Source organism: Platichthys flesus, chromosome 18, assembly GCF_949316205.1.
Source record: "Platichthys flesus chromosome 18, fPlaFle2.1, whole genome shotgun sequence".
NCBI classification, from domain to species: Eukaryota; Metazoa; Chordata; class Actinopteri; order Pleuronectiformes; family Pleuronectidae; genus Platichthys; species Platichthys flesus.
The window spans coordinates 10977942-10998460 of NC_084962.1; the positions used below are offsets into that span (position 1 = coordinate 10977942).

Below are 20519 nucleotides of genomic sequence, written 5' to 3' on the forward strand. Positions count from 1 at the left end.
CAAAAATAGCGAAAAACAACAACGGAAATGTTTCCGGAGGACCCAGAAGAGGGATGAACCCGGCTGTAGTTCAATGCTTTGTGACGTTCCATCACCACTGACCAGTAGCAGACCTCGCTAGCTTTTTCGCAGCCAAGTGTGGTCAAATTGATGATGTTGTTTTCCTCATTTGCACAGGTTTTTACTATTGGCACATGTGTTGAGCTCTCTGTGCTCAACATATAGTGCTGCTATATCGAGCCCCTTTTCCGTTATACACACATTCATACACTCTTTTTATAATAGTTGTCAGTAGCAAACAGGGTTTCAGTTGGGACTGGAGGAGCTGGGGATCAAACCACCGACCTGCATAGGTTAACACAAACCTCTTGTTAACACTCATGTGTGCAGGAATCCCCAACTTTTATTCAGCTCAGTCTGCAGGATATTATAGCTTGCAATTACATGATATGTTAGGTATGCAAGCGCAGAGTGTCTGAAAATTCAAGAAAACATATATTTTACCTCCTGAATTCTAGAGTAGGCTGTGCCTGAGCTGCTGATGAGTGGTTGTTGGCTCTGGGTGAAGAGAGACATTTTCACATCCTGTTTGTCCTTCAGCAAGACACTGAATCCCCCAGAAGCTTCACTTTATATTATTCCCTCTTACTTTAGAATGTGACATACGATTTGCATGCACTGATTCAAAACAATAAGTCATTATTCTGCATACTAACTGTGATTCATTTCTTACAGGGCCATTCCGCTTAATTCTACACTACTTATGGTACAGGTGAGCTCACCATCATTATTCTAACACCAGAGGCTGACGACAAACATGCTTTTATTTTGGCCAGTATAGGAGTAACACATCATAAGGCTGTGATATGAGATTTTGTATGTTTTTATGTATGTGGCTCACTATATTTGACTAAATGTCAAAAACAGCATGAAAACATAAACATTACTTTAATATGTAGTGTTATTAGGTTTATATACAATTTAGCTTTTCTATGTATCCAGAAGTTTTTGCGCAAGAAGATCTAAGTTCTAAGATCAGCTCCTTCACAAAAATTATTGAAATAGTAATAGAATTAAAAATTCTTTGCCCTAATTCTTTTTATTGCTTTGGGTCGCATTTAATTGTTTACTTTTGCTGTGTAGTTGCCTGCCTGGTATTTGGAAATTAATCAGAGTGATAACCCCATTGAGATGAATCATCTCATTTTCAAGGCGTCCCGCATTAAGGAGGTGGTAGCAACTCAATATATAACATTTCTTCAACATAACATAAGTTAAGCTGATACGTTGGAGTCTCTGATTTATAGCATAACAGAATTTAAAGGTGAGTGAGATTTTGTGAAATCTAGCCGTGAAGGTACAATAGGAAAGGACAAACCAAAAAGTGTTTGGTTTGTCCTTTCCGGGCTACTGTAGAAACGCTGCAGACGTTATGGAAGAAGACCTGCTTCAGATGAGAGCACATTCTAAATAAACAAACACACAGAGGTTCTCACTTTAAGGTGACAAAAACATCATTATAAAAACTATCCTTTCTGCCCATAGATCCCACACACTCTTTTAAGGGCAACGTATTATTTTGCAACAGATTAAATGGTTCTTCACTCTGACATGCTTTAGCTGAGCTCTGCTACATCAAATCCACTGCACTAAAACTTCCCCGAAGCAATCTTCGATTAAAATTTTTGAAAGCTTCAGATTTTAAAAATCATTTATATCAGTGTGAACCTGAAAACACTGACCTTGTTCACCGTGCTCTCACTATCTGAGGTAACGTGTTAGAGGCCTGTGTAATGTGTAATGACTGTGTAATGCTCTCCAGCATCAAGGCCTGCTTATCCTCTCAGCATGTGGTTAGCTTGTACCATCAATAACCTTGCTAAATATTTAAAGGCTCCCCTAGCCAGTCTTGTTTCTCAGCTCTTCCCTTTTTCCTGGATTAGAATCTGGGTTTTTATTTGATTTAACTGAAGACAGTTATTTTGAGTCATGCTGTGACATTTTTGTTGAAGTGGGAGAAGTATCGAGCAATTTAGTTTTACTGATACAGTATATTTCTGTCAAACAGCAGTCGTCCTGGTTACTATTCTACACCATCATGATTCACCGTGATGAACTTTAGTCTAATATAAAAAACTTAAATCATACATAAACTGTAATGAAATGGAAAACACACTGTAACTTAAAATGTCTGTGTCTTCAAAGAGCGAAAGAGAATAACCTTGTTTCAAAAATGAAAACGTATTGGAGTAGGACAAAGCCTAAAAAAAAACTAAAAGACTGTATGAAGCAGACATTGCATATGTGCTATAGCCAAGAGTACTTCAATGTGATGGACATATGAAATTGATTATGATTACATCTGAAGGAATCACTGAGACTAAGCGATATAAAAATATAAAATCTCCCCCCTAAAATAAGAAAGTGAATCAAAAATCCTAATTCTGGGGACATATTTTATTCAGAAGAATTCCCAAAGGTAACAGTATCTGCGAAGGAGGAACTTCATAAAGAATTTTTGATATTTGATAAAATGTTGAAGTTTTTTTACCCAGCTTGAATGCTAGCATTGCTGGGCAAGCTATGTGCGCATGCATGTGCGTGTGCCCGTGTACGTGCTTGTGTGGTGTGTGTAAGTAATTGATTGGGATATGGTATGTGCAGGCCAGGGTATACATCACTCTAATAAGATCTAATCCAGATGGTTATTTGATTCTATAAAAATGTAATGATGGACAGAGACTGATCACGTTCTGTTGATCAGTCTCACACCGGGGCTCCAGTTCCTGATTAGTTCTGTGCAAACAGGCTCCAAATGTGTATCTGGGATATTTTAGCTTAATTTTCTGGATAGTGGGAGGGAATGAAGAGTATTTGTAGGATTCAGATACACTGTCTCTTCTATAGCAGTGTGTCTTAAGAGGAACTTTAAGTGTTATTATAAAGGAATACTAGACAATTACTATAGGATAAGACTATCAGAAAAAAAGAGCATCAGTTGTTAATGTGCACATTTTTCCTAACTGCACTGTTTGTTTGATCCGATGAATCTCAGTCCCTCCGGCTCCTCTCTGCCTCTGGGTCTTGTCCGTCTGGCAAACAAGCAGATCAACTGGCAGCTGGTGCTTGCAAGGTGCAACACACACACACACACACACACACACACACACACACACACACACACGCACACTCTCTCTCTCATTGCGATCAATACTTGATTGCGGGCTCCTCTGTTGCTGACATCCACTAAACTTTCCCCTTCTCCCAGTTTCCTTTATCCCCCTGCGTCCCCCACCTCAACTTTAATTGTTCTCATTTGAACAGACAAACCAAGTAGAAAGGTGGGATTTAATTGGCTATAGATTCAACCAAGTAGCACCGTGTTAAGCATGGTCCATTGACACTGCACATGTCCATTAGTTTGAAGTGCTTGATCCTTCCAATTTGGTCTGTCTGCCCTTATATCTTACTCTCTCATTTCATTCCCTCTCTTTGCTCTCTTTAATGCTCCCAATTATTACCACTCCTGCTCGCCACCCAACTACTTTGAGTCTCTCCCATTCAAACTCGGCTACACAACACTTTCTGTTGTGCATTGCCACTGATAACCGTGAGTTGTCTTCCCTAATCACCTTGGAAGGTCTTTATTTCAGCTCCCGCTGAGAATTTCTATTTATTGTTCGCTTATTTTACCCCATTTACTCCTTTCACCTCCCGCTCTCTTTGTGTTCTCTCTCATTTCTTCGTTTCTCTTGTTCGTTCCTAACCCCTCTCTTGTTTTTCTCCACAGTAATGGCAAACTCTTGGCAGTGGTTCAGGACCAGTGTGTGGAGATTAGGTAATTACTGAGACCCCCATCCCGCTGTTTGAGGCCCTCATCTGTACCTGAAAGTCGTAGAATGCCATGTAATTGATGGGGTGATTTATCGCACCTCATGTTTCTTATCAAAAAGTGCTTAAGTCTCTGCTTGTGCTGAAACAGTTTGCCTCCCTTTGGTCCTTCAGGCAACATGAAACTAATGCTAACAATTTAGAATTACCAGTGCTCCCAGAATGTTTTCATTATTTGTGCGCGTGTGTGTGAGAGAAAGAGTCCAAAGCACACAAGTATGTTTGTGCTCATTTTTAGTGGTTGTAATTATTTTCAGACACATATCCAATTTCCCTCTTACACAGAGCAAACCCACCCACTCAGCAGTTTGCTCTATTGACACAGTATATTGGTTTAAATGAAGCAAAATTGAAATGAAAATCAATAGCAATGAACCCGGTTGGAAGATTACAGTGGCTTCAGACAGTATTCAGAGCCTTTTTCCTTATTGTCTTCTAGATTTAAATTTAAAATGTGCCCTCAATAACCCAAGTGAAAACATGTTTTTGTTCAAATGTATAAAAACAGTCACTTCTCTCACTGTTAGCCACTGTCTCGCTCTGCAGAGGCTAATAAGCAACAAACCTGACTTTGTGAAGCCTTGATTCAAAAGACAATGTACCTTTTGGCCCTATAATCACAAGTTATTTTCATACACACTCTATTGTTCACTTCAATCAGATTAATGCTAATGCTTAATGTGTTGACCTGTTGTAATTGAAATACGCTTCTATCACTCCGCCACGATGCTTTGCTTTTCTCTTGTGTCCTTTGTTCACAGTGCTGCTGTTTAATCACAGTGTTTTATGGCCTTGTTTCATGGCATTAGTTGGTGTGAGTGAGTGTGATGTCAGCTCAAGGCCTTATCCACTGAGCTCTGTTAAGAGTCTGTCCAAGCGCCGGCTACTCTGAAGGCCCTGTCTGCTTGATCCATCGAGCTACTTGAGTTGGCAGGCTATCAGTGGCTGTTATAACCTACCGTACACCAGGGCGTATGAGGCTACACGTGTGTTTGTGTGTGGGTGTGTGTGTGTGTGTGTGCGTGTATCCTGGTTGTGATGTGTAATGAAACTGCTCTTTCACTTTGTTCATGTCTGTTTGCTCCTCAGGTCTGTGAGAGATGACTTTGGTTCAGTCATTGGGAAGTGCCAGGGTAAGACCCCCTCTACTTGTTCTTTCAATCAAATACTGTAGTTAACTGTAATAAATACAGTTTAGCTCACTCAACAACACATTTGTTGTGTACAATTAATGTGATGTTATTGTGCGGCAGTTTGTGTGGTACTTTTAAAAGTGTGGATAACCGACCTGATGTGAAGAGGGGCCGGGTTTGGACAACACTATTGAAATGATATTCAGGTTGGGGTCAGGTTGGGTCATACACATGCTGCAGGAGCCTGTGTTCGGGGAAGTCATTAGGCTTGGGTTGGGTTTGGACACAAAAACAGAATAACTGTCAGGTTTGGGTCGGGCACACTTAGTTTTTTCTCTTGGGGTCAGACGCTACACTTGAGTACACATAATTTTGTTTTTTCTTAACTAAGTGCCTCACAAGAGGATTAAACGACAATAAAATAAACAAAACAATGGTTTAGGAAAGGATTTAGAAGCAATAGCAGATGGAGCATTTCTGATCTCAGCTCGTAAGTCCTTCCAGAGTTTGGGGGCTCGTACTGCAAAAGCGCGATAGCCTCAAGTTACCAATCAGGCTCAGGGAACTACCAGACGTCCACTATCAGCTGATCTAAGATGGCGCCCCTGTGTCATAGGGAGTCGGTAAATCCTCCATGTACATAGTGGCTTGATTATGTAAAGCCTTAAAAGTCCTCAGTGCAAAAACAAACAGGAAGCTATTACAGCGAGGCTAGAATCAGTGTTGAGTCACCATGAGCTTTGACGTACGTCCTTATACTGTTCACTGTGCATGTGAGTGTGTATAAACTGTACAGAACAATATATATAGAGTGAGAGCTGATTGATATGGCTGACAATGATAAATATAAATTGAAATATATTTTCCAGTACCATTATTCAGCCCATAGATGTTGTCAAAATCTCCTAAAGTTATCTTTGTGGAGGAGGACACTATAAAATCATTTGAAAGTTTTTATCACAATAAGTCTGCAAGGCCTGAAAACTTTAATCAGCAGCAACACAAAACACCGGTTTTCTTTCTGAATTTCTTTTCTATCCACATTTTCTGCACAATGCACATCAGAAATACAAAGCAAGTGCTTAGTACAAAGCTCAGAATGAAACACCTCATCTTCTTCTGTCTCGTCTTTGTTTCACAATTCTTATTACTGATTTAATCCTCTTTTCCAGCCATTTTTTCTCCATCTCTTGTCTCTCTCACTATATTTGTTCTGCTCTGGCTAGCCGTCCTTATGGTCGTTGTTCTACTGGTTCATAGTGTGGATAACCGTAGCCCCTGGGCCTGTGTAAACCTCAGCCTTCCTCCTCTTTTTCTTTCCATTTAATCTATCCCTCTCTTTTTTTTATGCTACTTTTAATTCATTTCATTTCATGGAGATTTGTCGTAATGTGTTTTGTGGTGATCCTAATGGTGTTTGCTTTTAATGGCGGATCGTGCATGTGCCTGCTCTCGTGTGAACGCATCCTCCTTTTTTTGTGTGAGTGTGCCTGAGTATCACTCTCTGTCTCTTTGTCTTCCTCCCGCCTCGCTCCCTGTCTGCTCCTGTTGCAGTAGAGTTGTCCCCCGCCCCCGTAAATAATTCATAAGTGTTTGAGCTCAGATAAATGCATCTGCAAGGCTTTAGATAGAAGGCATTTATTTGTCGGCCGTCTGGTGTAACTTCCACCCCCACCATCGCTAGCATTGGCAGGATGGGGAAAAAAAACAGACAAAACAGGACAGGACAGTAGCAATCCAATTTTCCAGCTACCCCAAAAAAAAGCCATCCATGTGGAAATGGAGGCCTCTTAGCTGCAGAACAACATACTGTATACAATTCATAATGGGAGGGCGAGATAACGAGGGAGGCAGTGTGAGAGCGAAACAGAGAACATGTTGGAGCAAAGGAACAAGAGGAGAACAGGGGAGAAGCTTGATACCTCTTGCTCTCATAATGGCTGCATGTTCCCGTCTGCTCCGCGTCAGCACAGAGTCTCAGAGGTGTGTTAAAACGTCTACTTCCCGAAGCACTCTCGAATACTTCGGCCTTAAAATTTGGGGTGCTATTATTTCTCTCAGTGGGTGCTGGATTCATTGTTTCTAACACTGTCATATTTTCCTCTCTCTCTCTCTCTCTCTCTCTCTCTCTCTCTCTCTCTCTCTCGCCACCTCTCTCTGTCTCGCCTCCCACTTCTTTCCTTTTGTTCTTCATTTAAAATTCTAGTCATACAATATCCGACGCATCCATTCGTTTGCCGTATTGCCCACCAGGGGCTGCAGCAGCATTCCGGAGCCAGGAAATCCAATCCAGTAAACGCCAATAACGCTGTTATGTGATATAAAGAAAGAACATAACTTCCCTTTTTATAACTTTATTGCTTATCAGATAACAGCAACCGTGGCGGCCCATTATGTTTGACACTATTTGGCAAAATGCAAAAAAATAATCCTACATAGAAGTTTGAATTCTAGTTGTAATTTATTATTCTCTCCCCTATTATCCCAACACCATTTCAAGTGTCATATAATCAGTTATTCAAAGCAGACTCTGGATCAGAGACCTGCCAGCGAGCCCTGGCTCCTCTGTCAGAGAAGAGTGTGACAGCGAAGCCTTGAGAAAGTGCCAGCAGGCAGGGACGTGCTTTATCACAGCGATATGGTTACACTCACAGCACTGCTGAGCCAGCAGATTGGTAAAACAGTAGCCTATACTTCAATAAATACTGGATTTATGATCTCACTCCTCGCTTTTACCCCCACATATCCCCATCGTGACCGTGCATGTGAAAGTGTGTGTGCGCACGTCTTTTGAGAGACTATTATTGAGATGCATAACTCAGGCCATCCGTCATAGATGAATTGGATAGGTGCTTAGACACACAGTGTTGATGTATGGCATTAGCTTTCTCCTCCTCCGTCTCCCATCTGCATTCACAGGCCACGGAAGACCTGAGGATTACTCGTAGAGAGTTTTGTCATCTGGCTCGACAGGAAATCCTCGGCTAACATGCACTCTCCTGCTTTCTTTCTCTTTTTTTTTTGTCCTGTCACAGTGCCAAAGGACCCAAACCCCCAGTGGCGAAGGGTGGCATGGAGCCATGACTGCGCCCTGCTGGCCTACGGGGACAGCACTGGCACCGTGCGCCTGTTTGACCTCATTGGCAGCGAGCTGTTTGTCATCCCGCCGGTAACCACACCAGTTACTAGAAATAGAGAAAACCCTCTACCTCCTGCTACTTCTCTTTTGTGTGTGATTTTTCTCTTTTCTTTTGCATGCATTGATACTAAAATTATGCCTGATTAGGCACCACCTACTGAAAGCAAGCATCTATAGAGCTTTTCTCGCCGCAGCTCAATGGCTGCAGGTCACGTTTACAGTTTCAGAGATAAAGCTGCAACCAACATCACCACAGGGGATGCAAACAGCCCATTCCATACAGGCAGGCTTAGAAATGGCACTGCATTACTTCTGCTAATTGTAAATCCTACTTGATTTGTCATAGAAAAATTTCTATGTAGGTTGATTTCATTCTCTTTTGGATGTGAATCCAATCATTGGAACTATGCTACAGCAGATGTGAGTGTATTTGTATCTTTTCAGTGACACAGTTCTGGGCGTTCAGACATTCAGAATCTGTCCTCCAGAGATGCGTCGGGCCATGCTCTGCTGTGGCAGCACAGATTCGACTGGGCTCTTTGAGCTGCCTGTCACCATTTGAAGAGAACATATCCTCGTCATCCACCCTCTGCGCTCTTTGTCTGGCAGGCCTGCTCTCTAATTCATTGTCTGTTTCCTTTTCGTCTCCCTTCGTATGCTCGTGATGTCCCATCACTCTTTTTTTTCTCCTTCTTCGTCACCTCCCCTGTTAAATTGTTCTCACACACCTGCTGCTCCCCCAGTCTTCCCTTGATCCTGTCTATCTTTCAGTTTTTTTCTCCTCCTCGTATGTATCCCCCCCCTTGCACCTTTACGTTGCTCCCCTCGCCCTGCCGTTTCACGCCTGTCTTCCTTAATGCCCTCCGTATGCAGCATATCATTCCTTCATTTCTCTCCATCATTCCTCCCGCCCTCCCCTCTCCCACCTGTCAGATACCATTAGGGCAGACACGTGTCCTTCTCCCCAGCTGCGCTCACATTTCGTCTTCTCTGATCCTCATTCCTTGAGTGCCACTCTACTTTGTTATGCATCTATAGTGTGTGTGATACGGCGGCAACCCTCCATTCCCCTCTTCTGTTTCCCTTGTTTGTCGCTGGTAAGTGCGCACACTGGTGCTATTTCAGGACATGATACAAAAAAAAAGTCAATTTGACAGAAAGCGTTCATGGATGGGAAAAAATATATCTCTCATCTCTCTCACTTTCTGCATTTCTTTGCTTTTCTGCTCCCTGTCCCATCGTCTTCTTTCTCGTCTTCTCATGTCCTTTAGCAAACATCGCTGGTTTGATGTATCTTTGTTGTTTGCACCTGTAAAAAACCTGTGTGGGACACAAACTGATAAATAATAGCAGATTATTTTTCTCTTTGATTTCCTCCACCACTTACATCAGTCACTTTGAGTCTGCTGCTGACTTCTGTTTCATCTCTCCCTCTTGATCCAGGTGCTGAGTTTTCCAGGGGATTTCAGTTGTGCTGTGGCAGGTCTGATCTTCCTGGAGTACACAGCCAGCGCTCAGTGGTCAGCAGAGCTGCTTGTTATCACATATGGTGGTGCTCTCAAGAGCTATCTCGTCAGGTGAGAGACGACACTGTTACACCAAGATATTAGAGGGATCCCAAAGCACCTTCTTATGTAGTGGGAAGAAAAAACATTAGAAACCTTTTTAGAATTGGATGATATCTGCTTAAATTGGTCATGAAATGTGATCCGAGCTTTATCTAAGTTCTAAGTATAGACCTCATTTAATACTCCTCGATGATAGTGGATTGGACAAAATACAAAGTCATAGTACACAGAAAATAAATATTCCAGTAGGTTTGGTTTTAGTAATTTATTTGATGCAAATGCCAAATAAAAATGAGGTGAAACGTCATGATTGACAGCTGGAACTGACAGGTGATTGGACCTCTATTCAGCGTCTTCACATCAAAATCATAACTGTGCAGACGGTGGCTCAAAATCATCAGTGGCACAAGATGGCAGTGTTCATCTCTATGAAAAATGAAGTCTTACAGAATAAACAAACTAATGTTTATGTTAACATTTGATGGAATGGTTTGTTGTTGTTTAGTTGTATTTGTGTCTTTTTGTTATCTATAGTTATTTAATATTTAGTTCAAGCCAGTCTGCCATGAAGATTTGATAACATTTTAGAACTACTTTGCATTTTTTCCTAATTATGCATCAGTCTACAAATCTGTATCAGAAATAATTCAGTCCCCCATATCAACTCACCAGAATCCAAAGCGCTTGGAGTCAATTAAGAATTTCTGATTGGACTGACTCTTGAGGTCATTTCACATCTCTGGTGCGTTCATTTCTCAGCCACGCCAAACGTTTTTTTTTTTCTATTTAAAATCATTCTGTAGTCGATACTTCCACGTTCGGGGTCATTGTCCTGCTGCATCATCCAGCGCCTAGTGAACTTCATCTGTCAGCCAGCCACTCAGACATCTTACTGTGAGGCCAACGTAGGAAATTAGTTTTTCCCTCCTTGATATTGGCCTGTCCAAAATCAGGACGCTCCCTCCACAGCATTTCATTCGATGTTGGTATGCAGTGCACCTTCAATGCCACACTTTGTGCTGCATGTCTTTCCTCAAACAGAAAAACCCTTAGTTTCATCAAAATGTACAGAACATGTTTACTGTTTATTCTAACCTTAACAGCCCAGTGCATCCTCTGTGGAGCCTGATGATGCATTTCTATCTATATGTAAACGTTCAGGGGAATGACTTAATATTTGACGTCTGCTTTTTGTGTGTGCTTTCCTCATGTGTGCCCGCAGCTTCCCTTTTTTAATTTAGCACAACTTAATAGGGCATTATTTCAGAGATTTCCCATTTCATTCTTTATGATTACCGTCGACACACCGAGCCTGGGTGCGCCGACACTCCAAGACACAGGATGAGATTGTGCGTGTGTGTAGAATCCCGATCAGATGGCATCCTGCACTCCGCGACATTGCTTTAGTTCTGCAGAGGAGAGGAGAGGAAAATGCTGATTTATTTTTCTATTACTGGCGGATAAATGGCGAGAGCTGCCTTTAAAAGCCATCAGGGTGTGTGTGGGCTTCTTTCACTGTATTCATGAGGTCAGAAACCCGGGAGCACATCAATACTTGTTGGGTGTAATAGGTTTGTGGGGACCAAAATTCTTGTCCCCAATAGTGTGAATGGCTGTTTATAAGTTTAGACTTTTAGGGTTCTAGCTGAGGTTAGGCATTCAGATTGTAAAGTTAGTTGTGTGTGTGTGTGTGTGTGTGTGTGTGTGTGTGTGTGTGCATGTGGAGTTAATTAAGATGAGAGGGACATTTGCACCAGATTTACTCAGAAAGTGCTGGCTTGTATTTCAAGGTTCATTTTCAGTATGGAGCTTATACTCACTCTTCCTTTTCATATGACTGCATTCCAATATTGTCGCTCAAACACACTGAATTACAATTTCAGAATTATAGCTGAGCCTTGACAGTAAGTCATCTCTGCTGCTCTGTGCCAGCACTTCTGTGTGTCTGTGTGTATGCCACACACACACATATACACACAGACATATACACACACAGGCTGCTTTAATGTAGCACAAACTCATAGAAGTCTGGAGGAAGCTGAACTGTTGGAACTGTGCAAATCTCCCAGCTATTTCCCTGTGCACTTGCCTTCTTTACCTCCTTCTCCTCCTCTCTCTGTACAGTTTAGGGAACATTTCCCCAGCGAGATATCCCGCAAATTACACACCAAATTACACAACATCTCCTCTAGTACCAATCCAATTTAGATTGCCCACTTAAATCTAAAGATTATATTTTTCCATGTCTCATTTTAATTGCAGCTGGAATTGAAATTGCTCCGTCATCTTAGCCATAACGTATTTGTCGCGCCATTAACATTCTTACTGGGAGCGTTTGTGTTTTCATTGTTTATTTATTTGGAGAGTTCAGTCATAGGTGGCTTGACATGTGACTTTCCTTTTCCCCTCTATCTCAGTGTGGGAACCAATCAGAACTTTCAGGAGAACCACAGCTTCAGTTTCTCTGCCCACTACTCCCATGGCATCACCTCTGCTTTTTACCACCCGGGCCACCGGTAAGTGACTTGCTGCCATCAATACGACACCACATCTCTCTGTAGAGTTCGTAGATTATAGCCGAAATATTGAATATTTGTGTACTTTTGCCGGCATTTAGCTTTTGATCAATCAGTTGCAGTGTAATAACAGCTTGTAGCATTTACTTGTCCGACCCTACGTCTATTAGAACAGTATTTCATCAGGAGTGTCTTTCATACTTTTTACACTCATCTACAGACATCATTATACATCCTTTGAATCAATTTTTGTGCTTGAACCCATTACTGAGGATGCAACATGACGACGTTTATAGCGTAAATGTGTTTTCAAACTCTTGCATCATTTGACAACTTGGGGCAATCTGAGTTAACTCCTACATGTCGTCAATATGCTTAAAGGTAAACATGATTTCTATTATTTTTAATATTATGTATTATTTTCTTTCAGTCCACTTGACTGGAGCTTCATATTAGCATGATGGAAGATCATGCTGCAGAAATATACAGTTTATTCTGTAAAATAATTGTGATACAAGTCCTGAAAAAAGTTTCTTATTCACACATTCCTGCACAGACACAATATCTTACATTATAGAACAGGGCCAAGGGGCATACTCAGGAATAAATGAAACAATCACTTTAATGCAATACCTGTAGGAATAGACCATAGCGGCCCACAACGTCCTTGGCCCCCCTCACAGGGCGGCAGTCAGAGGTTTCAGTTATTTATGTCCAGCTCATGCCCTGTGCCCTCACTGTTTTTTTTCCAACGCACTCCCACAGTCTGCAGGAAAACCAGGCTCAGTTTGGCCCGTGAAGCTCGATTTGGCAGCTTAATGGATTTTGGAAGCTACTGTCGAATGTTTGCCAACTGATAGATGCGATGAAACTTTAATGATCCCTGTGTGAAAAGTGTTACACTAACAGAGAGAATAGGTTAGAGACAAGTAGAAAGAAAGGTGAGAAACTGAATATAGCCAAAATATTTCAATTGGCTAAACCTACAAAAACTTAAAATACTACCAGCATATTAATGAGAATATAACATGTTTATGTTATGGTGCACTATGGCTTGAAATTGTGATTTTCATCATTATCGTGATTACAGACAGAGTAAATATTGTTCATGTATGTTCAGCATATACAGATGTGCTTCAGGGGTGTTAGAAATAGTCCAGCATCTGTTTTAATGACACCTTATATCACATTATACAGTAAACGCTGAACTTCAGACTTGAACTGCTACAAAAACACAAAGAAACTGCTTTCTATCAGTTAACAAACTCGTATCTTGGCTCTTAGTTAATGTCTGATTCCTCTGCACCAGGGGGCAGTGCTGAGCTGGTCAGTGCTGCTTCTCCCTTCACACCTCCCCCCTGAGAGCCCAGTCGCAGTGGCATCTGTTCTGTTTCACTGCAAAGACAGACACACACATCATGTGGTCATTGTGGTGTTGTTTGTGTCTTAGACGTGTCTGGCAATTGATTCCAACAAGACTTAAAAAACAATCTCTGATAAATAACTTTCTAACCCAGTGCCTGGCAAACTGGAAAACTCCGATAACTTGGCTTGAATCCGAGCTGAAGGATGACCCCGCAGTGACCACCTTAATTCGCTGTCCGTGTAAGGTAGTGCTAATTGATCTGTTAGGGTGTACTCATGGAGGTGTTTGTGTGTGTGTGTGTGTGTGTGTGTGTGTGTGTGTGTGTGTGTGTGTGTGTGTGTGTGTGTGTGTGTGTGTGTGTGTGTGTGTGTGTGTGTGTGTGTGTGTGTGTGTGTGTGTGTGTGTGTGTGTGTGTGTGTGTGTGTGTGTGTGTGTGTGTGTGTGTGTGTGTGTGTGTGTGTGTGTGTGTGTGCGCGCGCGTGCGTGCTTGTTTTCCAGATTGCTGCTGGTGGGAGGCTGTGAGTCTGGAGACGACAGTACATCCAGGGCCTCCTGCCGCGGCATCACAGCCTGGAGGACTCTCTCCGGCTCGCCGCACTACAAGCAGGTCACCAGCTATGAGGACGATGTCAACCCAGTGAGGAGAATACACACTCGCACACGTCTTCACGCACACAAGCATTCAAACAGTGTCTAACACACACATCGTTCTTGTCCTAGAAGCAGAAGAGAGGTTTCTTTAGGATTCCCAGCTTCAGATTCTTTCCAAGACAGGGGGATGAAAAGGTACCGTGGCTGCACTCTCTCTGTTTGCCTCAATGGGATTAGGGAGCATTCTCTCGAGCCAAAATTTGTGTGTGTGCATTAATGTTGTTCAGGACGGTGTTTTCCGCATGAGCCTGAGCCCCGATGGCACCCTCCTGGCCGTCATCCACTTCTCTGGCTGCCTGTCCGTCTGGGACGTCCCCTCGCTCAGACAGAGGGCCACATGGAGCCAGGACCAACAGGTACAGCCCGAAGCTCCTTGTGTGTTTTCTGTAAGCATGTATGATTTTGCTTATGCAGGATAAAACTGTGTCCTGCTAATATTTTATGCATTAGCTGCTTGACTGACTGTATTAATGTAATCTTTCTCTGGCCCAAATAAGAATGTGTATGTGTGTGAAATTATACATTAAGTCCGGTGGCTTCGAGAGAACTTATATTTGCAGACTCTTGTGCCGATAAATGGTGCATGTGTGACTGTGTGTGTGTTCTGTACATGCTGGTCGCTGTGCGTGTGTGTGTGTGTGTGTAAACAGGGTTAGCAGATTAATGTCGCCCTCACTCCTCTTTTTCTCTTCTTCTGCTTTCCCTCCTTTCTTCTCTGGTTCCTCCATCCTCCGGTCCTCCCCTCAGCCGGGATTTGAAGAGATCAACCCCGAGTGGAAGACGTCGCTGGAGAGAAGGAAGAAGATAAAAGGTAGTTTGGCCTGCAGGGTTTGAGAGGGAGCCGACCCTGTTGCTGACACAGCGGTAGACACTGGATACGATTTAATGATCTTTGACAGGTCTTATTCACTGAACCATACAGTTATTTAGACACACAACCATATGCCAAGGCCAGCAGATATTTTTCTTCCTCAGTGTCCATGCCTGTGAGTGTGTGTATTTCTACGCTTGTGCCGGTTTGTGCAGCTGTACCGCCTTTTTTTTGACAGTTTTGGGCCAGTGGTGATGACTGCCGTGACAGCTTGTGCAAGAAATAATCTGTGTTTAAGTCGTCATCTCATGCACGACAAGTGATTAACATGACCACAGGTGTAAATATGTCTCAGAGGATGAAACAGATTTGGAAAAAGTTTAGTGTGACCCGGAAATTTGGGTCCAAGTCCACAAAGTATGCATATACAGCTTTTCCCCGGTCCCCCCTTGTGTCTGATCCGGTCATTATACTCCCTGTGTCTCTTCATATCTGTCGCAGATAAGGAGCAGTATTACCCGCTGGTGGATGTGAGCTGGTGGAGCGACAACGTGTTGATTATGGCCCGCTGCTCCGGCTCCGTCACCGTCTCGTCGGTCAGGACACTCTGCAACCTGCTGGGCAAATCGTGCGAGTGGTTCGAGCCCTCGCCTCGAGTCACCGCGGCGCATGACGGGGGGTTCCTCAGCCTGGAGGTAAACGTCAGGATGGGGGGGGGGGGGATGCATATGTGGTTGAAGTAAACAGAGAGAGATGCTTGTGGGAAAGACTTTTTAATTAACCTTTTAGAGGTAGTTTAAACAAAATGAATCCTCTGGGGTTTAAAAAGCATGGTATAGACTGGAAGGTACTCCTTTGTTTCTTGGTGGGTTCGTCCACAGTATCACACAGAAACCACTGAACGATTACCACAAAACTGGAAGATGAAGTATGGATCAGGGTAGAAACCTCAAAATGTTGGTGTCTATCTTTAACATGGCAAGATTGGAGTATTTTTTACCAATCCCCAAGGGAACAATTCATGGATCTTGATAAAAAAAAAAAATCTGGCATATTTAGAAAACTGATATCTGTGACAGAAGTGTGTGAAATATGATGGTTAGCCTCGGTGGAGGTATGCGCTCAGGTTGAAGTTCCACTTTTGAACTGCCTCTTCAGTTCAGGGCTGCACACGACTGGATGCCTCCAGGTGAGAGAAAGGAGACTGGACAGGCCACGAGTGGGCATTCAAGGTCAATAGTCTAAACGTTAAAAGATTGGCAACAAAAAAAGACACTTTCTGACACAAAGTGAGTCTGTTGTGCAGGAAAATCCATCCCAACACGAATGTGGGCATTGATTCTTAATAGATCCTTTACTGTGAGCTGATAGGATTCCTCTAAGGACAGCTTTGTCTTAAAAATATAAATGTTCACCTTTTCTTCATGTTTGTAGACATAGTGAGCATCATTGTGTAAAAGCATGTGTAAGGGTGCGTCCTGATGAAATATGTATCACTGCTTCTTTACCCCTCCCCCATAAAGACCCCGATATCGCATCATCCCTTCACTCCTCTTTGTTTCATTCTCGTTCTTTGTTTCTTGCCATCTGAAAGCAGCAGGAAAAAAAAAGAAAGAAAGATTGCTTTGCCAGCCAACTTTAGGGGAAAGGTTTCATCAGCCTGCTTTAGCATGAAGAGGGAGAATGAACGCCTGGAGGATCATGTATGTCGAAATTGTGAAAATTAAGGTTTGGCTTTTAGTGGGTGCACCTAAATTGATTGAATAATGTGTTTTTATGATTAACACATGTGCATCGTCTTGCGTGTGATGAGTTAGCGTAGCATATTAGTGCAGCTCTATAGAAGCTCCACATTGATGGAGATGCTTAATGTTTTACAGGTGCTAAATGTTTCATAACACCCCAGCTGGGTGCACTGCTCTGTTGGAAGTGCTCTGTTTTGTCTCCAGTGGGCTGAAACCCAAGAGGGGAATCGCTATGAAATATGAGGACTTCTCTCCACAGCGTGTCGATGATAAATTAGCAAATAATATTGTTTCTCCCCCGACTGAGGCAATCGCAAAAAATAGGGAACAGGACTATTGAAGTTGAAGAAAGAACTTTGGCAGCTTGGCTTTCGATTCTCTATCAAGCAGCTTGACCTGGCTGTTGCTTTGTGCTCAGACAGCCTGATGATCCTGCACGAGGCCGTGAAGATTCAGTGTGTTTACCAGTGGAATCACAGCTAGATGTAAACTGTGCTTCACTGAATCGAATGCTTCGTTTTTCATTCTTCACTTGGTTGTTGGGTCTGTTCACTTTAGGATTTGGATACGCTGCAGATGCATTTTTATTTAAAAAGACATCTGTGGCTTTATGGTCTCATTTAGGTCATATGTTTGTTGTACAATTCATATTTATGTTCAAAACACCTTTCTCTTTGCCCTAATATTATTTTGAACCTTCATTTCACCTCTTTCATTCCTCTGCTTCAAACCTCTTTTATCCTTTTTTTCTTTTTGAGCCCACCCCCATCTGATGCTGGGTTTCTTTCGTCCGCAGTGTGAGGTGAAGCACGCCCAGAAGCGTGGGCGCCTGGAGAGCAACCTGAGCGCTGGGTCAGGCGAGGACGAAGAGGGAGACGATGGAGGGGACTCTGACTCAGACGAAGAGTCCTCAGCCAAAGCCCGCTACTTTGGCTACATCAAGCAGGGTCTGTATTATGTGACGGAGATGGAGCGCTTTGCCCCGCCGCGCAAGCGCCCCCGCACCGTGGTCAAGAACTACCGCCTGGTCAGCCTGAGGTCAACGACGCCAGAGGAACTGTACCAGAGGAAGGTAGGAGACTGACACAGCTCGTAAATGAGGAATACTAATGTTCACAGCTTCTGAACATCAAACCTGAATCAATGTGGTGACATGAACACTTTACAATTTCAAAGAGCTTGATGACATAAAGGGAGAATAATGAGACCCTTGCATGGTGGTTGTTTAACATGGTCATCGTCGTAACTGCTTAACAGCATAATTGCATTATCATGAGCAGCCAGAGCTCAGAAACTCTGTGGGGAAGTTTAATCACTAGAGCCTGACTTACAACATGAGCTCTCAAAACGTCATCATATTATATATTCTTTTTTTTAAATCCTTGAGAGGTGACACAGATATTTCCCCTCACTCTAGTTCACTGTCAGTACGTCAAGTTTCAGAAGATTTAACTGTAGAATATCTGAGAAAATGAATGGCAAAGTTGTCTACTTTTTTGGCACTCATAATCTGCTCATTTTAAATATATATATATTTTTTTTTTATCCTTGAGAGGTGACAGATATTTCACCTCACCCTGGTTCATGGGGACCCTCACTGTCTGTGTGTCAAGTTTCAGAGGATTTTACTTTAAGTGTAGCTAATAATGATAAAGTAGCCAAATGAGCCTTTAAATATTCGACAGTAAAATCCGATTGATCGGCCACCGATTTGGTATCGGCAAATATTCCTTCTAATTAGTTTGATCGGCAATCTCTATAAACACAGATCAGAGGATCTGATCGGTTGAGGCAAAACAAACAGCTGGAAGTGGAACTATCAGCAGAGATGACACTGTAATTGTGCTTTCTTCTTATTAAAGTTTATGGTTAAACTGTAAACTAACAAGTCTCAATTAGATTTCTCTGTCATAAGGGTTTGATAATGACATTGTGGGGATCATTGGTATTTTTTCTATATACAGTATACTGTTTATGAGCTGATATATTAGTACTGGCATTGGGGCCGGCATATTTCCTAACAGTCACATTATTGCTGTGATCTGTGTGGACAGGCACTTTGATTTAACAAGTCAGCTTTTAGCCGCACTGTGTTAAACCCAGTAGGCGTCCGCAGAATGAGGCAGCATATCCACATTTGGGGAGAAAATGGAGAGTCACATTACTGTTGCTGTTTACTTATTCATTGCAGCACTCCCACAACAAAACGCTTATGTGCTTAGCCGACAAAAGCTTTCGTCAGTGTTCATGCCATAATGCCTTCGTGTTTCCATTTCAATGTTCTTTCAGTTCAGTAATCTATACAACAACTCCAGTGCTGACGTGCACTTCTCTCTCTCATACTGTGCTTTACATTTATTTAGCCAAATAAACTGGTATCACCCATTAGGTTTGATCTATGCTACTTTGGTCAGGATTCTGCAGGGTTCCTCTGTTAAGGCCCACACATTTTCAGACTGATACTTAATTCGCTATAATGCAGGTAATCCTTTTTTAAGAGCAGTTCTCCATATTCTTTGGAGATTGATATCATTTATTTTTGGCCACCGATTTTAGCAGCAACTGAAGGGCGTCATATTAATCTGTCTGGCCATTGAATGAATTATAACCGGCTGATCTGCAAAATTGGTTTCCAACTAAATAAATCCTGTGCCAGCTCAGTGAAGTGCTATTGTTTTGTTGGATCAGCTCCAGCACGCTGTTGAGGAGAAATGAAAACCAAGCAAGATGTTCACTCTGCTTTAAGGCTGTTGCTCAGTCCCAGGGGTTCTTCTGAAATGCTAATTGCTGCATTAGAAATATGGCTGTCGTTGCTGCTCCCTACAAATTGCAGCAAAGACAACAACATGCTCGATCATAAAGCACGGGGAGAGTGGTATCGGCTCTCGACGGCCCCAAGTTTGAGCACGGTTCATCAGTCATTTTTATGACCCATCATCTGCTGCCTTCTTCATCATTGTCATCATCATTAGATGCCATTAGTCATCACCATCAATCCTAACAGTGGAGAGTTAGAAAGTAATACATCATTATTATCTCTTTGTAACACTTGGTAGCCGCAGCACTTCACCAGCTGCTGCTGCCGCTCTCCTGTTGTTTTTTTGTCCAGCACACATACACCACACATGTAGGCGTATGAGTGAAGAGGGGGAGAGGCGTCTGGATTGTCTGCATGCGTATGTACGTCTGTGTATGCATGCATATTTTGTTTATTGTGCCTGTCACTGCCTATGCAGCACTCGTGTTAGATCAGTGCAGTTTGACAACAGTACACACATCATCCACACTCATCCACACAAACCAGAATGACCCGATCTCTCCTCGTATGACCTCTTCTCTCCGAAGCCTCGCCTCTGTCAAGGTTGTGGTCCAATAGACTGTGAATAGTCCAGAGCGAGTGAGTCCGGGGGGATTGCCTTAAGTCGACCTCCTCGTGTCTTTAGGAGTTTGATGATGCATTCAATGGCGTAACCCTGCCTATATGTCAGTAGCACACTAGCAGGGCTGCTAACAGTTTTATTAGCTAAATCCAGAGAGAGAAGGAAGCAGGTTTTGATGTCCTCCTACGAGAGGTTTAACTGTGTGGGTTTCTTAGTGCCCTCGAGGAACCGCAGTCTGGCTAATGTGATGCTTTGTACTCCTACACACACACAGAGAGAGAGAGGGATACTCAGTGTGTCAGTCACACATGCACTCTAA

The 20519-nt window shown here is 42.7% G+C and overlaps 1 protein-coding gene across 1 annotated transcript in view; it reads left to right on the forward strand.

Annotated features, from left to right (window-relative positions):
* nbas (NBAS subunit of NRZ tethering complex) overlaps positions 1-20519 on the forward strand; it is a 145421-nt gene that overhangs the window by 825 nt on the left and 124077 nt on the right. The window contains exons 3-15 of the mRNA XM_062411298.1: positions 736-772; positions 3056-3133; positions 3791-3838; positions 4981-5024; positions 8060-8193; positions 9607-9740; positions 12149-12247; positions 14112-14250; positions 14334-14399; positions 14492-14620; positions 15012-15075; positions 15577-15770; positions 17617-17892. Of these exons, the coding sequence (XP_062267282.1) occupies positions 736-772; positions 3056-3133; positions 3791-3838; positions 4981-5024; positions 8060-8193; positions 9607-9740; positions 12149-12247; positions 14112-14250; positions 14334-14399; positions 14492-14620; positions 15012-15075; positions 15577-15770; positions 17617-17892 (1442 nt within the window). The remainder of the gene's footprint in view (positions 1-735; positions 773-3055; positions 3134-3790; positions 3839-4980; positions 5025-8059; positions 8194-9606; positions 9741-12148; positions 12248-14111; positions 14251-14333; positions 14400-14491; positions 14621-15011; positions 15076-15576; positions 15771-17616; positions 17893-20519) is intronic.